The 16,602-nt window shown below is 34.5% G+C and overlaps 2 protein-coding genes and 1 long non-coding RNA gene across 8 annotated transcripts in view; all 3 read left to right on the top strand.

The window, feature by feature from the left end:
- Positions 1-508, top strand: part of LOC119631752 — a 6,292-nt gene extending 5,784 nt beyond the window's left edge. Inside the window, exon 2 of the mRNA XM_038024235.1 lies at positions 394-508. Coding sequence (XP_037880163.1) covers positions 394-492 — 99 coding nt within the window. The 3' untranslated portion in view covers positions 493-508. The remainder of the gene's footprint in view (positions 1-393) is intronic.
- Positions 509-682: 174 nt separating this feature from the next.
- Positions 683-16,602, top strand: part of LOC119631750 — a 71,254-nt gene continuing 55,334 nt past the window's right edge. For 2 of the 6 annotated variants that reach the window (XM_038024229.1, XM_038024228.1), the window contains exons 1-12: positions 683-806; positions 1,736-1,929; positions 3,231-3,349; positions 5,802-6,000; positions 6,063-6,221; positions 6,291-6,580; positions 7,063-7,430; positions 7,514-7,950; positions 8,610-8,666; positions 9,064-9,241; positions 9,321-9,569; positions 9,680-9,809. In XM_038024229.1, the coding sequence (XP_037880157.1) occupies positions 700-806; positions 1,736-1,929; positions 3,231-3,349; positions 5,802-6,000; positions 6,063-6,221; positions 6,291-6,580; positions 7,063-7,430; positions 7,514-7,950; positions 8,610-8,666; positions 9,064-9,241; positions 9,321-9,569; positions 9,680-9,809 (2,487 nt within the window). In that variant the 5' untranslated portion in view covers positions 683-699. The remainder of the gene's footprint in view (positions 807-1,735; positions 1,930-3,230; positions 3,350-5,801; positions 6,001-6,062; positions 6,222-6,290; positions 6,581-7,062; positions 7,431-7,513; positions 7,951-8,609; positions 8,667-9,063; positions 9,242-9,320; positions 9,570-9,679; positions 9,810-16,602) is intronic. The other 4 variants (XM_038024233.1, XM_038024232.1, XM_038024231.1 and 1 more) reach the window with 3 other exon arrangements.
- On the top strand, positions 10,801-16,602 carry LOC119631753. The gene is made up of 2 exons (XR_005246717.1): positions 10,801-11,848; positions 15,098-16,602. It is a non-coding gene; the product is annotated as an uncharacterized LOC119631753 (long non-coding RNA).

Below are 16,602 nucleotides of genomic sequence, written 5' to 3'. Positions count from 1 at the left end.
GAGAGAGAGAGAGAGAGAGAGAGAGAGAGAGAGAGAGAGAGAGAGAGCAGCAGCAGCATCCAAACTATAGGAAGAAATACAATAAGGGATTTAATTAGATTCTCTGCGAAGATAATTTGAATCTAAGCGAAATATTTTATATCTCAGAGATATAAGTAGATATGTTTGTTCCCTGAAGGTGAAAATTAAAATTTTGTGAAAAATATATATTACTAGCGGTTTTATTCATATACCCTGTCAAAGTCTTATCAATCTTAAGCAATATTTTCAAGAGACAGACCTGTCTGCAACTAAATTATTTATTTTAAGAAATTCAAAGATGCCTTATGCGTTTTCCTAAGTGTTCATGAGCGATGAGCACGTAAATGACATGTTGGTCTAATTTAATTACAGAGAAGCAGTCGATATCACGCCCATCGACATAATCAACGCTCGCAGTCTCTAAATCGCGGTCAAGCCCTTTCTCAGGCCGACGTAAGCGCAATGTGGTGACATCGGGGTGCGACAGGTAGGTAAACGAATATTATGTTTATGTGTAACGTGCGCTTTATTAACTTAATTATGTAAATTATTATTATAATTGATTATATATGTATATTGTGTTTTTCTCATCACTTTTCTCTGTTTTCTTTTATCTTTTTTGATTTTCTCTTCATGTGATAATTAGGTGGTCAAACGGGTGGCTGTGCTAGTTGTGCCATGGGTAATAAATTGAGCTGCTCGTGCGCGCCATTAATACGCAAAGGCTATCGGTATGAGGATTCGCCGTGGCAGAGCTCACGTCGTCGTGATGGACATTTATTAAGGTGATCGAATGTTTATTACGTTGTTGTTTCCTTCTTTTTATTGATTTCTTAATGCGACAAATTAATTATCCTTTGGATGGACGTTGAAACTTTATTGTAGAAGAAAATATTTCTTTTCAAATTGTCCGCTACAATATAAAAGTTACATATTTATTGTTTGAACACATAAACAACTACAACAAAAGCATCCATTAACGAATGATATCCGAATTTGTGGATTTAGTGGGTTTTGCAAATAACAAATTTTTGTTTCAGTTAAACTTCATTTTCAAAGTTCAGTTTTTTCCGATTATTAAGGTTAACAGAGTCACGTTTATGATAGCCATGAGCAAATGATTGCGATGCATTACTTGAAGCTTCAAAGAAATTTGCCTGAGCATTCCGAGAGTGTTCTTTCAAAGTCTTTATATAGCATAAAATTATCAGATTTTCATCGAAACTCGAAAATATTTTATCGCACATGCGTCAAATTGATGAGTACGCTCGATTGTACGCTGCTTGTATCTGCTAAATGAACTAAAGAGAATTGTTTTCATTTGAAAGTCAAACGGAGTTTATTAGTTTCTATTTTCGTTTTATTTTTGAAAACATTTAATGACGCATCTTTTTACAACAAACGACAATGGTTCCAACAATATATACCTTTATATTGCAAACGATATAACATACACAACACATGAGCCACATTATAACAACATCAACATCAACATCAACATCAACATCAACAACAACAACAACAACAACAACAATAATAATAATAATAATAATAATAATAATAATAATAATAATAATAATTACAACAACAATAACAACATTTAAAAACGGCAAAACAATATACAAAATAATTTTTGTGCCTTCAATCATCATTGCAAACAATCAATATTACTTATCATCATCATCATTTTAATCGTTTGGCTAATTCGCAACAGTTCGTTCAGGTTATGGGCGGAGGTGTTTCATGTTTCGTCCAGCGGTGCTGGAACAGTGAAATGGCAGCAAGTTTCCGAAGATTTGGTTCCTGTTAATATCACCTGCATTCAAGACTCTCCTGAATGCGTATTTCATATAACGGCCTACAACAGCCAGGTAGATAAGATACTCGATGTCAGACTTGTGCAACCTGGTAAGTGCATTGATTGAATTTATTATATTTAGTGCAAAATATATATACATCTGCGTATGGCTGCGCGTATTTTTTACTGGTCCAACCCAGTAACATGCACATTCGCCATTCATGACACCTACGCATTACATCTACCACTTGCATACATTTGTTCTATCGGTCTATTCCGTGGGATCCACGAGACTACCGCTATCTATTAGATCGTCGGGATTGGTTTTAATTAGTGCGCCTCCTCTGATGGGGCCCTGGGTAGATTCCTCCATTAACTTCTATTCACCTCTGCTTGCCGTTTCAGCCATCTGGCATCTTCCTCAGAAGGTTGCTCATAACACTGCACACTTTGCGACTGCCGACTATACTGCTAATTATCTCATGCAATTCCCATGTAAACCTTCGTTAGTTAAACATCATACGCTTTACATTTTGTTTCGCATTCACACAAATCAGGCGTGCCAGTGAAGAACTATCACATACGAATCTATGTAGATACTTTCGAAAACAACCTTGCCCGGTCAGAAATTGCGCGTGGTAGAAATTCATCTACCGAAGCTTTCTTTCTGATAACAGCGATACGTTAGAGATGAGCGCGAAGGTTGCTTAACCTTTCACGACCATTACCAACTTGCTTGCCACGTGCTTATCGAGTGGGAAGCATTCCTTCTTTTCTAGCCAAGACAAGTAAATGCCCATTATCTCATCTCGAGCGTTCAATCTGAAGTATATCAATCGTAATCGGTATCGCGGTCAGTAGGGCCGCTTCTTCCAAAAATTTTTCGGCGCCGAATATTGGCCTAAGACCACTACAGCGATAGTCGCCATTGGCCATTTGGATTGCCATGCAATATGATCGACGTAACCATCTTCCCAAAAATTTTTTTAACATTTCTTAGGCCTCTCCCGATTAACCTAATTCGCTTGAAAGCGGATAGACTCCCGTCCACTATATCAATAGCGCCTTGAACGTGCTGTTTGAAGCATAACCGATTGGCGCTTATCACCTTGGGTACTTTAGCGCAAAGGAAGAGTCAGTAACGTGATTTCCATTTCTCACATGCATACTTTCGGATTTTCTTCTTTTCTTTTGGCTACTTATTGGGATCATTTTGATTTTACGCTCGACTAGATCTAGTCGCATTGCGTATAGCCATGCTTTTCATATGCGTCAGCATAACGTTGGCGATCGAATTCGCCTCTCTAACGTACTTGGCAATGGAATGTGCATGTGCGTGAGTGTGTGTATGATTGTGTGCATATGTATATAAGTTTATTATTAGTATTCATTTATATTTACGCATGCATAGGTACACGCATTGGCCAGGCTTCAGAATGTTTTGTCTATTGGAAGGATCCTATGACCAATGATACCTGGGGCCTAAATTTCACGTCACCCATTGATGCCAAACAATTTCGCGAGTGTTGTGTAAGTATTCTAATGTGTGCGTTAATTAATTAAATTAACAAACGCTTAAACGTGTGTTCGTATTATCCGCCTTTTAGCATTATGACAAAATTTTCCATTAGTTTCATACGCATACATATGCTTTACATATCATATCATTCACATATGTATTCACCTACGGTAGCCATATATTTTACATTCATGCACGCATTAATCAACCATAATAATCAAATATTCACGATGACGTCATTAGTCGTTTTTTTATGAGAATCATAAGAAATTGAAAAACTAATAAATATATAAGACAACAGAAGACCTTTTAGAAAAGCGGCCGCTTCTAGTCAAGTCATGTAATAAAAATCTTTGATGAATTTGGCGAGAATTTTGTAATGCAATTCATTTCTATTTTAACGCACCAATTACAAACGAGTAAATCGTTTGATAAGTGCAATGAATTGCATAAGAAGTCGATTTGCAATTAATTCAGCGATTCATTGATTCCAATGATCATCTAGTGTTGTTAAACACGCGCGTATTCCGGTTAACAAAATCCAAGATCCAAAATGATTTCGCATTAAGCTTAAATACTAAGTCACAAGATCCCCCATCCCCCATTACATTAATAGTTATCAAGGTATTCATTGAATTTTGAATTTGAGTTATGCGCCAGACATGGTTCATGCAATAGGTTTGGCAAAGTGCAGTTTCTCTCTACTAATTTCGGCGAAAGCTTCCAGGACCAGCTTCCCGCAAAATCTATTATGTTCACTAATTTTATATATACATATATATACATATATATATACATTAAATTTGTCAAACGATTGCCACGCGTAGAAATGCTTATTTAATACACATTAAGTTGTATACATTTTTTTTGCTTTGAGATCAGCATTGACAGAAATCGATTTAGCTTCGTTCGTTCTAATAAAATTATGATTAGGATTCCTTAGTTTATTATAGTTCTTATAATCAAACCGATCCTTGCACCAGATCACTATCAATAACCTAAAAAGCTGATTGCTTTTCTCCTTTTTTTTTTTTTTTTTTTTGTTTTGCCTTTGTAGAATAGATTTATCTATAAGATGTTGGTAGCGTGTGTGAAAATGTCATTTGAAATGCGTAGGATATTGGAGACGCATGAACGAGTATACGGTACAATGTGATATGCGAAATATATCAAGTAAATAATTTTGCGCTATAACACGTTTAACTGAATGGTCATACAAAGATGATAAGGTTGTGATGGCGATTGAGAAATTCAACATTAATCCATATCTATGAGTTTTACTTATTCTTTTTCTTTTGCTTACGGCTCATTATTATTGTTGTTCTCAGTTTGATGATCATTTAGCAGACAATCAAAGTTTCCCAGTATCATTCCATTTCGATTTGATCATGATCGTCGTGCATTTACATTGAACTTCATTTCATCTTGCTGGTAAATGAATTCGCGAAATATTCTAGACATCATTAGTATTCTTTGTTTATAAGTAATAATAAACTCGATTGCATTTGCATTGCACCGCAAACTACATGTTTGTAGTGTGCAAGAAGCAATATTTTTGTAGTGATTCATCAACAACATAATTTAAAATGTAAAACAAATTCTTGTGAACTATCGCACATGCACTACTTCCTGGCAAAATATTTTTTTTTCATCCCTTCTCCAATTGCATCCTACCCAATGTGCCTTCTTATGTACCTTATCCGTTAAGCACAAGCAACCTCTCTCCATTCTCCCATCCAATAACTAGCGGTTTCTTGAAGAAGAGGTATGTAGGACTTCTTAGCTTTTTTTCATAAAACCTCTCTCTGTTTCTCTCTCTCTCTCTCTCTCTCTCTCTCTCTCTCTCCCTTTCTCTCAATCTCTCTCTCAATCTCTCTCTCAATCTCTATCTCTCTCTCTCTCTCTGTCTTTCTCTTTATCTATCTCTTTCTGTGTCTATTTTTTTTTTAATTCCGTTCAGTAATTTTGTCCTGCACGCTTTGAGCACCTAATATATATGGAAACCAACAGTGAATTCAAAAATAACTGATTTTTCCAACACACGTCAAAACAGTAACAATAAGAAACACATTTATAATAAAGAAAATATGAGCATAATTTTCAAATGTTAGCGGGCAAGAGAGTTTATGCTTCTCACATAAACGCTTTCACAGCAATAATTTTTATTAGTAAATAGACGAGTTGAGCAGAGAGCTCCTTTTCGTGATCATTGAATATTCCTCTAATAGCGATTATTTATTTAGTATGATTGTATATGTAGTGGTGTAAAAGTCCGTTTTGTAGTTTTGCGCGGTTAACTTTTGTTGCTAATATATGTCGATTTTAATGCATATATTTAACAAAAATTTAATATATATATGAAGAAATATGTAGAGGACAGTTATAGAGAACCGCATATAGTGTGAACCTTACAACATCCATCCCATACATACAATAACCTAATGCTAGTGCGACATTTTACAGTCGCCTTCTTTCAAATTTTCACGAAAGGCCTCATCCAGCTACTCGCTGAAACTGGATCCACCTGGTAAAGGTAAAGTTAAGGCTAAACGCAAGCCATTAAGTACACCAGCATCGCCGTCACGTGTACGTAGTGAACCGCAGTGCACCTGCATGTCTGCTGAGCAATATGCAAGACTTAGAACTGATCCGAGAGTGCGAGGTAAGTGCATGTAATAGTGAATATAGATAAAAGGTATTTAGTTAAATTTAATTTCGACTCAGGCTCATCAACATTGCCACGTAACGTAGGCTCCCGTGTTGCTACTGACAGCGATGGCCAACATCAGCAAAAGGTCACTAATGCGGCAAGCACTACGTCGCTTTATGACAATGTCGCTCCTGGTGCGGTATCGACCGTTCAAACTATGCCATCTACGGCCGGTAAATTAATTTTGCTGATTTGATTATTTTGCGGAGCGTAGCATATAAAAATTGCGGAACATTTTACAGATACACTAGGACGACAAATCAAAACGCAAGATGCTGCTGCAACAACTTCATCTGGTGGAACTTGCACGGGCGCGCCTAACACGCTGTCATCAGGCAATATGCAGACAGGAGAAATATGCACGCAAAATCACGTAGGCTCTCAAGCAGGACCAGAAGATAATATAGCGTCACAATCCGATGTCGAAATGTCTAAAAGCGAAGGTACCCAAGTCGGAGGTCCATTACATCAATCTGTAGGCACATCTACTAAATCAACAGGCACTCGCACTAAAGATTATGCAGAGGAAATGGTAAGCAACCGTAAAGCGTAAGAACAATGAAAAAGACCAACAATTGGATTAGCAATTAATGAACGAAACCATTGACGTATATGCATACAGGCGCGTGTGTATAAATACAAGCGAGAACCCGTATCGGTGTCTCAATTAATGTCGCACAGTAATAACAATAGGTACAATTGCGCGTATACAACATTACACGGTCTTTCTTTCGCTTGGTTCTATTCCATTCATTACATCATTACGTACTTTATTTTCTTTACTTGCTCGATAGCGCGGTACTGGTCTCGGTTGTTTAATCAAAAAACGATATTGAATAATTAAAGCGTAGCAATAAAAATAGCAATAATTGAAAAAGCAAAATAAGCTCTAATCGTTTGCTTACGTTAAATGCTCTGCGTATATGTTTGCCACAGTGATATTAGCTTGAGAATGTCGGTTTGAAATGTTGTAAATTGTATAAAATGCATTACTTTTCGTTTTTGCTTTTTAAGCAGACACGCGATACACATGGTCACGATATACACCAACATCAACATCAGCACCAACACAACATAATTAACAACAATACCAGACGCAAAACTAAAAGCACCGAGGACATGAATATTGACACCAGCACATTGAAACGCATGCTTAAACCCATGCCCAGCACCGAGAGTCCAGTCACATCGCCTGAAATGGGTCGTCGTCGTTACAACTATTACAATACTAATGCAACCAATACGTTCGGCTCGCAGCACATGCATCCACATACTGCCATAACCGGTGGAATGGGTGGTATACATCACATAATGAACAATAACAACACAATGATTGGCGCTCGTACAAACACTCAGTCACAATCTCGTTTCTCTGGATCAAGGTAAGACACGCTTAAAAGACAACAACAATATAAATGGCATACGCGTCACTCAAATTGTATATAAATTTAATTAAACAATAAAGGTCTTCACATGAAATTGGCCGCGGCTATCAGCCTAGAAATTTGTATTTGGAATTGGAAAGAGAAAGATCGTGCATCGAAGGTTCGCCACCATCGGATAACGTTATGTTCGATAATCAATGCTATGCTACCACGCCAAGCTCTAGTAACGGTAACTCCGATCAAGATCAATCCTATGGTCAACGAACAGGAGGTGTCGGAGTTGGAGTTGGAGTTGGAGTTGGCGTTGGCGTTGGCGTTGGCACTGGCAGCGGCAGCGGGCGTCACCAACATCGCCATCAAGGCCCAAACGTGACACCAACACCGGGAAGTCCAACTTCACGATTACTACTCGAATATGAAATGCATTTGCGTAACACGCTTGCCAAAGGCATGGATGCCGAATCGTATAGTCTGCATACATTTGAGGCGCTACTATCACAGAGCATGGAAAACCTCGGTAAATACTAATCTGTACCAAATTCGATTTATACTTAAGTGATGTTAAGCGCAACTCAATTCCTTGACATTTGCAAAATAAACAAAAATAAAAGACTTTCTTCATTCTGTAACGTTTAACGCCAAAAAAAAAAAAAAAAAAAAAAAAAAAAAAAAATTCCATTTGTTTGCTCAAATTGTAATAAAAAATAGTGAGAATAGTAGCAATTGTAAGATGAAATCCGTCCGTCCGTTTTCAAACGGAATCGTCATCATTGCCTTCGCTTGTTTTACTCGCCTTCTGCAGAAAGTCCTTCTAATTTCGTTTCATACTTCGCATTAACTCTTTTTTTTTCTTGCCTACAGAATTTATTCCATATTCACAAGTTTATGGGGTAAAGAAGAGAATATTGCCATTTGTAATTTTGATATATCATGACTTTATATATTCACACCCATTATTATCGTTCATTATATTTCCATGCACAACCAACTTACCACCACCGTTCGCTTGCTCGTTCGCATCAAAAAAAAACTTTTCTTTTAATCAAAAAACATTTAAAAAAAAAAAATAAATAAATAATAATAATAATAATAATAATAATAATAAAAACATATCATAAAAATTGCCTCATCGACGTTAACAAAAAAATAAATAAATAAATAAATAAATAAATAAAGAATTTGCCGAAAGTCTACCTGGATCTACACAACGCAGCCCGTTTTCCATACGCAGGCGTAAGTAGGAAGTCTTCATAAGCCGCTCGAATAAAAAGCATTTCTCACATCTTATCATCACTACTAATGTTTGTTTGTTATGTTTTCATTTCAATTTTTCATTTCAATTCATCCATATTCATTGTAACGTTGCGTGCTTGTGTGTCTTATACTATATATATATATTTTATATATATATATATATATATATATATATATAATATAAATCTATGTACGTTCATGTGTATGTGTTTTTGTGGATTTGCGGGTATATGTACGTGAGTGTGTATGTAAAATAATTTATATCCAAGTCACAATTTTATTTAAATTAATTATTTATAATCAATCATTTATACACGTTTATAATTTAGCGGAAATTTTTTTTTTTTTTTTTCTTTTATTTATTTGGGAACGGCAGCCAGCAATGCAAAATCGTCAACTTTACCGTTGCCGCCACACCGGCCATTAACGGCAGTGCGTGATAAGGAGCGTGACCGGGAACGCGATGGCTATTATAGTGATCGTAATGAACTTGTGCGTGAACGTGAACGCGAAAGGGAACGGGAACGAGGATATTTATCCGATCATAATACGAGGTAAGTGAAATGCTGCAACGTTCAAATAATCAGTCAGGTTTAGGCTTTACATACATTTTCAAATCATATTTATCGGTAGTTTCTCGAATTCACGTTGTGCTTCCTGCATTGGTGAATCGGCTCGAGCCCAGTGGTTTCGCCACTCCGACGGTTGGCGATCCGGAAGCTCAACGATTGGCTCTGGTTCAGGTCAAGGTTTAGTGTCACAGCAAACTAGCAGCTCAGGGCACAAGCGTTCGCCATGGGACTCGTTGCCATCTTTGCGTCAGGATAGCAGCCTCAATGACTCCGGCTATAAAAGTGCACGAGCCGATTCATTGGAACAACGGTAATCTATTTATTCTTACTTGTGCTTAAATCTGGCTATATTAAAATAATTGTGAAAATTCGAAAAAAAAAAAAAAAAAAAAATATCTATGTATTTTATTTACAATTTAGAGCTGAATTCATCCGGCAGGATAGCTTGCGTTCCGATTATTTAAGCGATCGCGATTCACGTTACGGCATTGTGCAACAAGCATCCATTGAGAGCACCGACTCGCGCATGTGCTATTTAACTTCATCAGAGGTAAGTGCGTATATTTATGATCCCGTTATTAATATAAAAGAAAAAAGGGAAACAAATTGAAGACAAATTCTTACAATACAAACACAATTAACTTGAAACGAATTCTCTCTACTTACGCATCATACTAATATTGAATATATTTTTGAATACATTCAAGTTGACTTTTGTGAATCACACACAGATACAAATGATTCTTTTATCATGTGTCCTCTCTTAATAAATAAATATTATGAATCAATCGGTCGGTCGGTCGGTCGGTCGCTTGATCGGATCGGATCATTTGTAATATAAAAATTGAAATTCAAAATTAATCATCGATAGAATATAACTGCAGCATGCCATCTCTCCATAATTTAGAAGAACATAACTCAAATCATTTTCTGCCCACATAGCGCATTAAAAGTTCCAGTGTTACACTGACATATAAACTAAATATGCATTCCAATGAATAAGCTCTTTAAATAACAACAAGAAGAACAACAACGACGACAATGACAACAACATATTAACAATTGGCAAATAGTTCCGTTTCTCCGTTCTTCTCGATATATACACAAATACTCTCTCCTGTTCCCTATTGCTCTCTCTCTCTCTCTCTCTCTCTCTCTGTCAATTATTTTGTTTCATTTGCAGTCATAGCTTTAAATAAAACATTTCATTTACAAAACTTTGATAAGAAGAGCGCATGAGCATTGCCAAAGCTATGTGAGATGTGAAAGGAATCAGTAATAAATTAAGAGTAATTCTACCTTTATTTACATAATTTTCTTCTTCTTCTTCTTCTTCTTCTTCTTCTTTTTTTTTTTTTTTTTTTTTTGTTCAAAACTTGGATATAGTTATTATTTTGTACATAAAAAGATAAAGAATGTTTTATAGCGTTTTATATATATTTTAATTATGAAAAATATAATAAAAACATATTAGGGAATTGAGTAGAAAAATATTTATACCGTTCTCCTGACATATATATATATATATATATATATGTATATATGTATATTCGTAGAAGGAGAGAGAAATTGATTTTTTCTTTTTATAAAATTTTTACAATGCTTTTAAGCTTTGTGTTGTTCGTTGGATTAACATAAATGAGATTTAAATGCATATGCGTAGGTTTACAAGCGGTTCTCAAAAGTAAGAGACTGAAAAAAGCTCTGAGCAATCTTGTAATAATGTCATAAACTCTGGCCCTAGTGTTGCACGAGCACTCAGGCGGTCATTTTGTGTTGCAGTTGAGGAGACTGCGAAACTATGAAACTGTGTGCACGTCAGGAAACGCGTCCATTTCCATTATGAATAAACGAAACGAATCAGACTCGAAAGCTTAAATATGACGATGCTTTGAGTGTAAAAAGGTTTCCCGAAAAAATTGGAAGAAAAAACTTTATTACGAAGGCTTACGTACTTAACGTTGCGGGAGTGGCATGAACACAAATGTAAGAAAAAGGAAAAAAAAAAAACAAGAAAAAAAAAAAAAAGAAAAAAAGTAAAAATATACAGAGCGCGCGTGTATATGTATATGTAACCTATTTGAAAGAATTGACAAAGAAAGAAAGAAAAATTTCCTAAAACGCGTGTCTGTGCGTGTAAGCAACATAAAAATTTAATTTTGTTAAATTCCGATGGCTGGCAAGCGTGCAATTGTAGAACCTTGCATATGTTGCGACCAAGCAGCGGCATTCTCAAACAAAAGTACAATTTTGCTTAAGACACGTACGCACAGCAGCAGCTTGCAGTACATGTGATATTTTTTCGATTCGTTCTTTTTTTTTATTCCCCCTTATACTTAAACATTGAAAAACGTTTAACACAATAAAAAAGCAGCAAAAATATATTTTAAAATATAATGAAAATTTGAACTAAAATTGATGAGTGCTAGTGCAAGAGATGATCATAAGCCAATTACTTATCTAAATGTAATAACCGCAATAATATAATAATAATAATAATAATAAAAATAATAATAACAACAGCATTAATAGCAATAACGACAATAGCATCATTATTATCATCATCATCGATCAAATTAATTGTGATGAGTATGTTTCCTTATTAAATAGGAAGAAAAAAAAAAAAAACCGAAAAAAAATATTTTTTTTTTTTTCGTTTTGCAAGTTTTTATGCATTCAATTAAATATTTTCCGATTTTTTGACCCCAATATTCGAAATTAGTCAACCGTATCAACCAACAGCAATAACAAATATTATGTGAACGGGCTTGCACAATACATTTACCTGAGCGTATGAGTGATTTTTCATAAGTTTATATATTTTTAATTTTTTTCCCTAATTTTTCCTTCTTTTTTTATCTAATTAAGAGAATATTTTTTTTTATTTTTTTTATTTATTTTTTGTTATTAATCATAAGATTTTGTTTTTGGCCGTATAGGTGTGTGTATATATGAGTGTTGTGAATAAATTGACCCAATTTTAAAAAAGAAGAAAGCAAAAAAAAAAAGCAAAGCATTTTTGAAGGAAAACAAAGCACTAAACAAAGAAGAGAAAAACTTATTGTTTTTAATACAAAAATTTGCTTTTCATCCTTAAAATGTTTGTATAACGGCGTATAATTTCAGGCCTTACTCCATACATTGTCATGATATAACGACTAAGGAGTATTTTTATTGCTATGTGGTAGTGTCAGTGTATATATATATGCATATAAACATCTTACTATGCCGCATCGCATACTGCAATGGCTAATGTGCTAGTTTAGAAGTACATGGTCCCTCTGTGTTGACAAATGCGCGCATATATGCGTGCATACATACATGTCGGGCATGTAAATAAATATGTGTGCAATTTGCAAATAAGCGAATATTGTAAAAGCTCTCTTGCATTTTCTCTCCAGTGCACGTACAACAAATACACCCTTCATTCTCCGTAAATTTTTGTTGATTGTGTTGCATTGCTCTCGTGTACACATTTACTTTGTCAAGGAATGAATAGATAAAGAGACAACAACAACAAAAACAAAAACAACAACAACAACACCAATGTAATATGTTAGCTACTATTCAGCGATGAAATTTTAATACATTATCTTAAATGTTCCAAACAAATACATTTATTTATAAATATCGAAAAATGATGTATGGGAAAAAAAAAAATTTAATATAAAATATTAAGATATCGTGTCTAGTATAATAAATATCCCGTATAGATGTCTGTATGTAGGATACGTTCTAGTTGCTGGTTGGATTCGATTATGAGTAAAATGTATAGAATATTTAATCTTTTTTTTTTTTTTTTTTTTTTTTTAATAAGGATTATTATTGTGAACGGATCACATACATCTGTATGTAATTTTTAGTAATTGAAAATATATATATAACAATATATATAATATGTATAAAATTTGATTTACGATAAAAGGATAATAGTGCTGGTATACCTGGGGGTAATAAACAAAAACAAACAAACCAGATTGATTGGCATATGTCATTGCAAAAAAAAAGAAACCAACGGACTTAGTATAAATCACTTACTGCTGAAAACGAAAGCAGCGATGATACTAAAATTTATTTTTGTATTAAAATTTAATTGTATTTAATTTAAAATTAATAATTTCACTTAAAGAGCATCTCTTGACTATTTCCCCGAACTTTCCGATCTACATTTCTTTCGTATTTTTTCCAGTTTTCATTTCAAAAATGCATATTTCCGCCCGCGTCCAGAAAGTTTACAGTAATAAAGTTTAATATAATGTGAATCAAAAGTACATAATATAGATATCGGTAAAGTACTTGGATACTTGCACATCTCTTATTACCTTCCTCTTGCTGCGCTCAACTAGGGAAAGCTTTCGCGTATGTCTTGCAAGCGAACTCAGTTCGAAAAGCATGTAAAAGCATTTTAATGCCTTATCTTGAGCGCAATCATAAAGCAACTTTAGTGAATAAAGCTTTATTATAGACTTCTACCAAATACCTCAGGATATGCAGTCAATGTCGCAATTTTCAAGAATTTCTCAGTCTCGGAGATGCACAATAAATTATGTAAATCACAATGTATAGAATCCTCGCTATAGGTCTCTGTACATAATATGTTCAAGTGTTTTGTGCACGCTTCTTTTGCTCGTGCGAGCAAAAACTATTAGCGGGAAAATTGCGATTCAATAAAACTATACTGTTCCGCTCGCTCAATAGTGTATAAGCATCGCACTGTTCCTTTCTTTCTAGTCGCATGGCTATTTTTATGGTCGATAAATTGATACCAATTTTCTCTTAGATACAAAATTCTTTTGACAAAAACAAGATGTATTTGTGTTTTCTATAAACAAGCACCAAATTACAAACATCTTGATGAGCCGTATGTCTCATTGTCGATCGTCTCGTCGATGTTGGTCTTACATATCTTCGAAGTATCCTTCTGTGCACCGTACATAAGATGAGATTTTAATTGACTTATTCAGGCGATTTCCGTTTAATTTATTTGAAGTCTCATGCTTAGGAAAAAATTGGAGATATGGGTATGTTTGTAACGCCTAAGACTACGTCTTCAAGACATGGGCCATGATTGGCCCACAATTGTACGTCAATTACGCTATCATTTTTATCTATCTATTCTTGCATCTGTCTGTCCATAGGTCCGCCTCTCTAACTAACTTGTTTTCGAAATGAATACAAAAATTGAGATGACAGCTTGGATGGATGTATATTTTCATAGTTCATAAATCGAATTTACATATGAGCATGATCTATCCACAATCGTTTCAAAGTTGCATTCAATAAAGTAAATGAGTCTAAAACTTGGTAAATATATTTATCAGCTTCGCAAAAATATCAGCAAACAATAACAAACGTACGAACTGCAAACGATATAAATCTAAAATTTGGCATAACGTCGGTGTTAATAGAATATTTCCAAATTTTTTTTTTTTTTTTTTTTTTTTTTTAGACAAATCTAAAGCACTCAATGTATATTGAGTTTTAAATAATTCCGCAAGAACCGAAATTTATCAAATTCAGAAAAATTAATTTCAAACAATGCGTGAAATGACAGATCATTCATTATAATATTAGTTAAGCTTGACGCTTAGTTTTTGAAATAATAAAGAGGGAGCAAATTGAAACGAACTGTGGCGCGTATACTCTGATCGAGCTTGCAAAACGATTACTCTTAAGCGAGTACAAAGGTTCTCGTGCAAACCTTACTGTTAGTAGAACAGCGTTTATAGTTTTTTTTTTTTTTTAATTTGTTAAAAAAATGTTTTCTTATGAACGATTTCAAAAAGTGCAAAAAAAAAACTTTTTCATAAAAACTTCACTGAAATTTTTATATTCGAGATTTCATATATCATAATTCATGTAACGAAACGTTACGCTTGTTTGTCGTTATGTCTTCCTGTTGGAAGGGCGACTGTTCACACTCATAGCTTTGTTAAGAGGACAAATCTCTTCTCGAATTTTCTGCTTTGACTTTGACATAGAAATGAACTGAACCAGTTGCAGAAGCAAAAGCGAGCCAACAAATTCATCATTTCTCCGTTAAATTTGAAAATCAGGTAAATGCAATAAAAACTGCCTCAGTCAATTAATTCATTCACTACGCACGTGTTGTTGCATAATTTAATACAAATACATTATTTGAAATGATTACTATATGCTTTGTCTACATTGAAAGCAAACGTCACACCTGTGCACATGTATGTAGATAGATGCATAACTACACAAGCAGATCTTAGAAGTCTCGGTGCTGGTAGTAGTGAGCAGGCAAGAGCCAGCAATCAGCAGCCACCCTGCAGCAACTGGTGACCAGAATTCTTGTCACTCAACCCCTTTTCTAAATCAATTTCATTACTTATCGCTTTTCACGCAATGTAAATACCAATTCTCTTGCAAAGGCAGAGATGACAAGTGATATAATAGCGAGTTTCGAATTCTGTATTGTTGTATTGCTCCGGCTACACTACTTCGCATACTCTTCTATACTTTAATACAAGTTACAAATGGAAGGATATAGGACGCGCACCATCATATTTACACTATTCGATTGTTTGGTTATCTCGCATATCACGTTAAAGCAAGTGCATTGGATGTTGTTTGCACCAGATTTGTATATCTAAAGCTTTGGGGTTCTTGCATCACAAATAAATGCGCCCAAGAATTAATAGGAAATCGTTAGGTATGCCTTGCAACTTGATATGGTTGACTCGCGCGTTTGTAAACAATATCCATACGGGATACGTGAACTTGCTTACAGTTATTTATTAATAAGTTTCGTATCACTTTAAGCTTAAGCAAAAGCAAGCATATCTGTGTGTATTTCGTCAATATTCAATATATTTTGCAATGGTCCGTCCTCATCTCCAGAATGAACATAATAAAAATTGTTGACAAAAACTCATGCCAATGAAAGCTTTAACAAACTGAATTCAAATCTCACTGTTTGCTCTTTTCAATCAAGAAGATAATTGAAAATGTATTCATACATATTTACGTACACATTGGGGACAGGGGATTTGGCTATAAATTCAATAGAAAATGAAAATGAATAATAAATACAAAAATAAAAAAAGCATAGAACAAGTTTTGCAAGCAATTCCAAAATTTGTTGTTCGCTTATTTTTTTTTTTTTTTTTTCTTATATTACACTGGATTACGTATTGTATTCGATGCTTATATAAAATATGTCATCTCAAATGTTGACTTTCTGGCATTGATTGGCCTTGGGTTATTCCACTGGCCCATTTGCAACGACAAAAAAACGAGAGAAAAAAGCAACTTTCATTGTTGTATATGCATGCACTGACATATAAGAATGCAAAAAAAAAAAAAAAAAAAAAAAAGAA

This window comes from Glossina fuscipes, unplaced genomic scaffold (assembly GCF_014805625.2).
Source record: "Glossina fuscipes isolate IAEA_lab_2018 unplaced genomic scaffold, Yale_Gfus_2 1, whole genome shotgun sequence".
Taxonomy (NCBI): Eukaryota; Metazoa; Arthropoda; class Insecta; order Diptera; family Glossinidae; genus Glossina; species Glossina fuscipes.
Note: the sequence above shows the minus strand (reverse complement) of the source record. Positions and strands in the feature narration are given on the sequence as shown.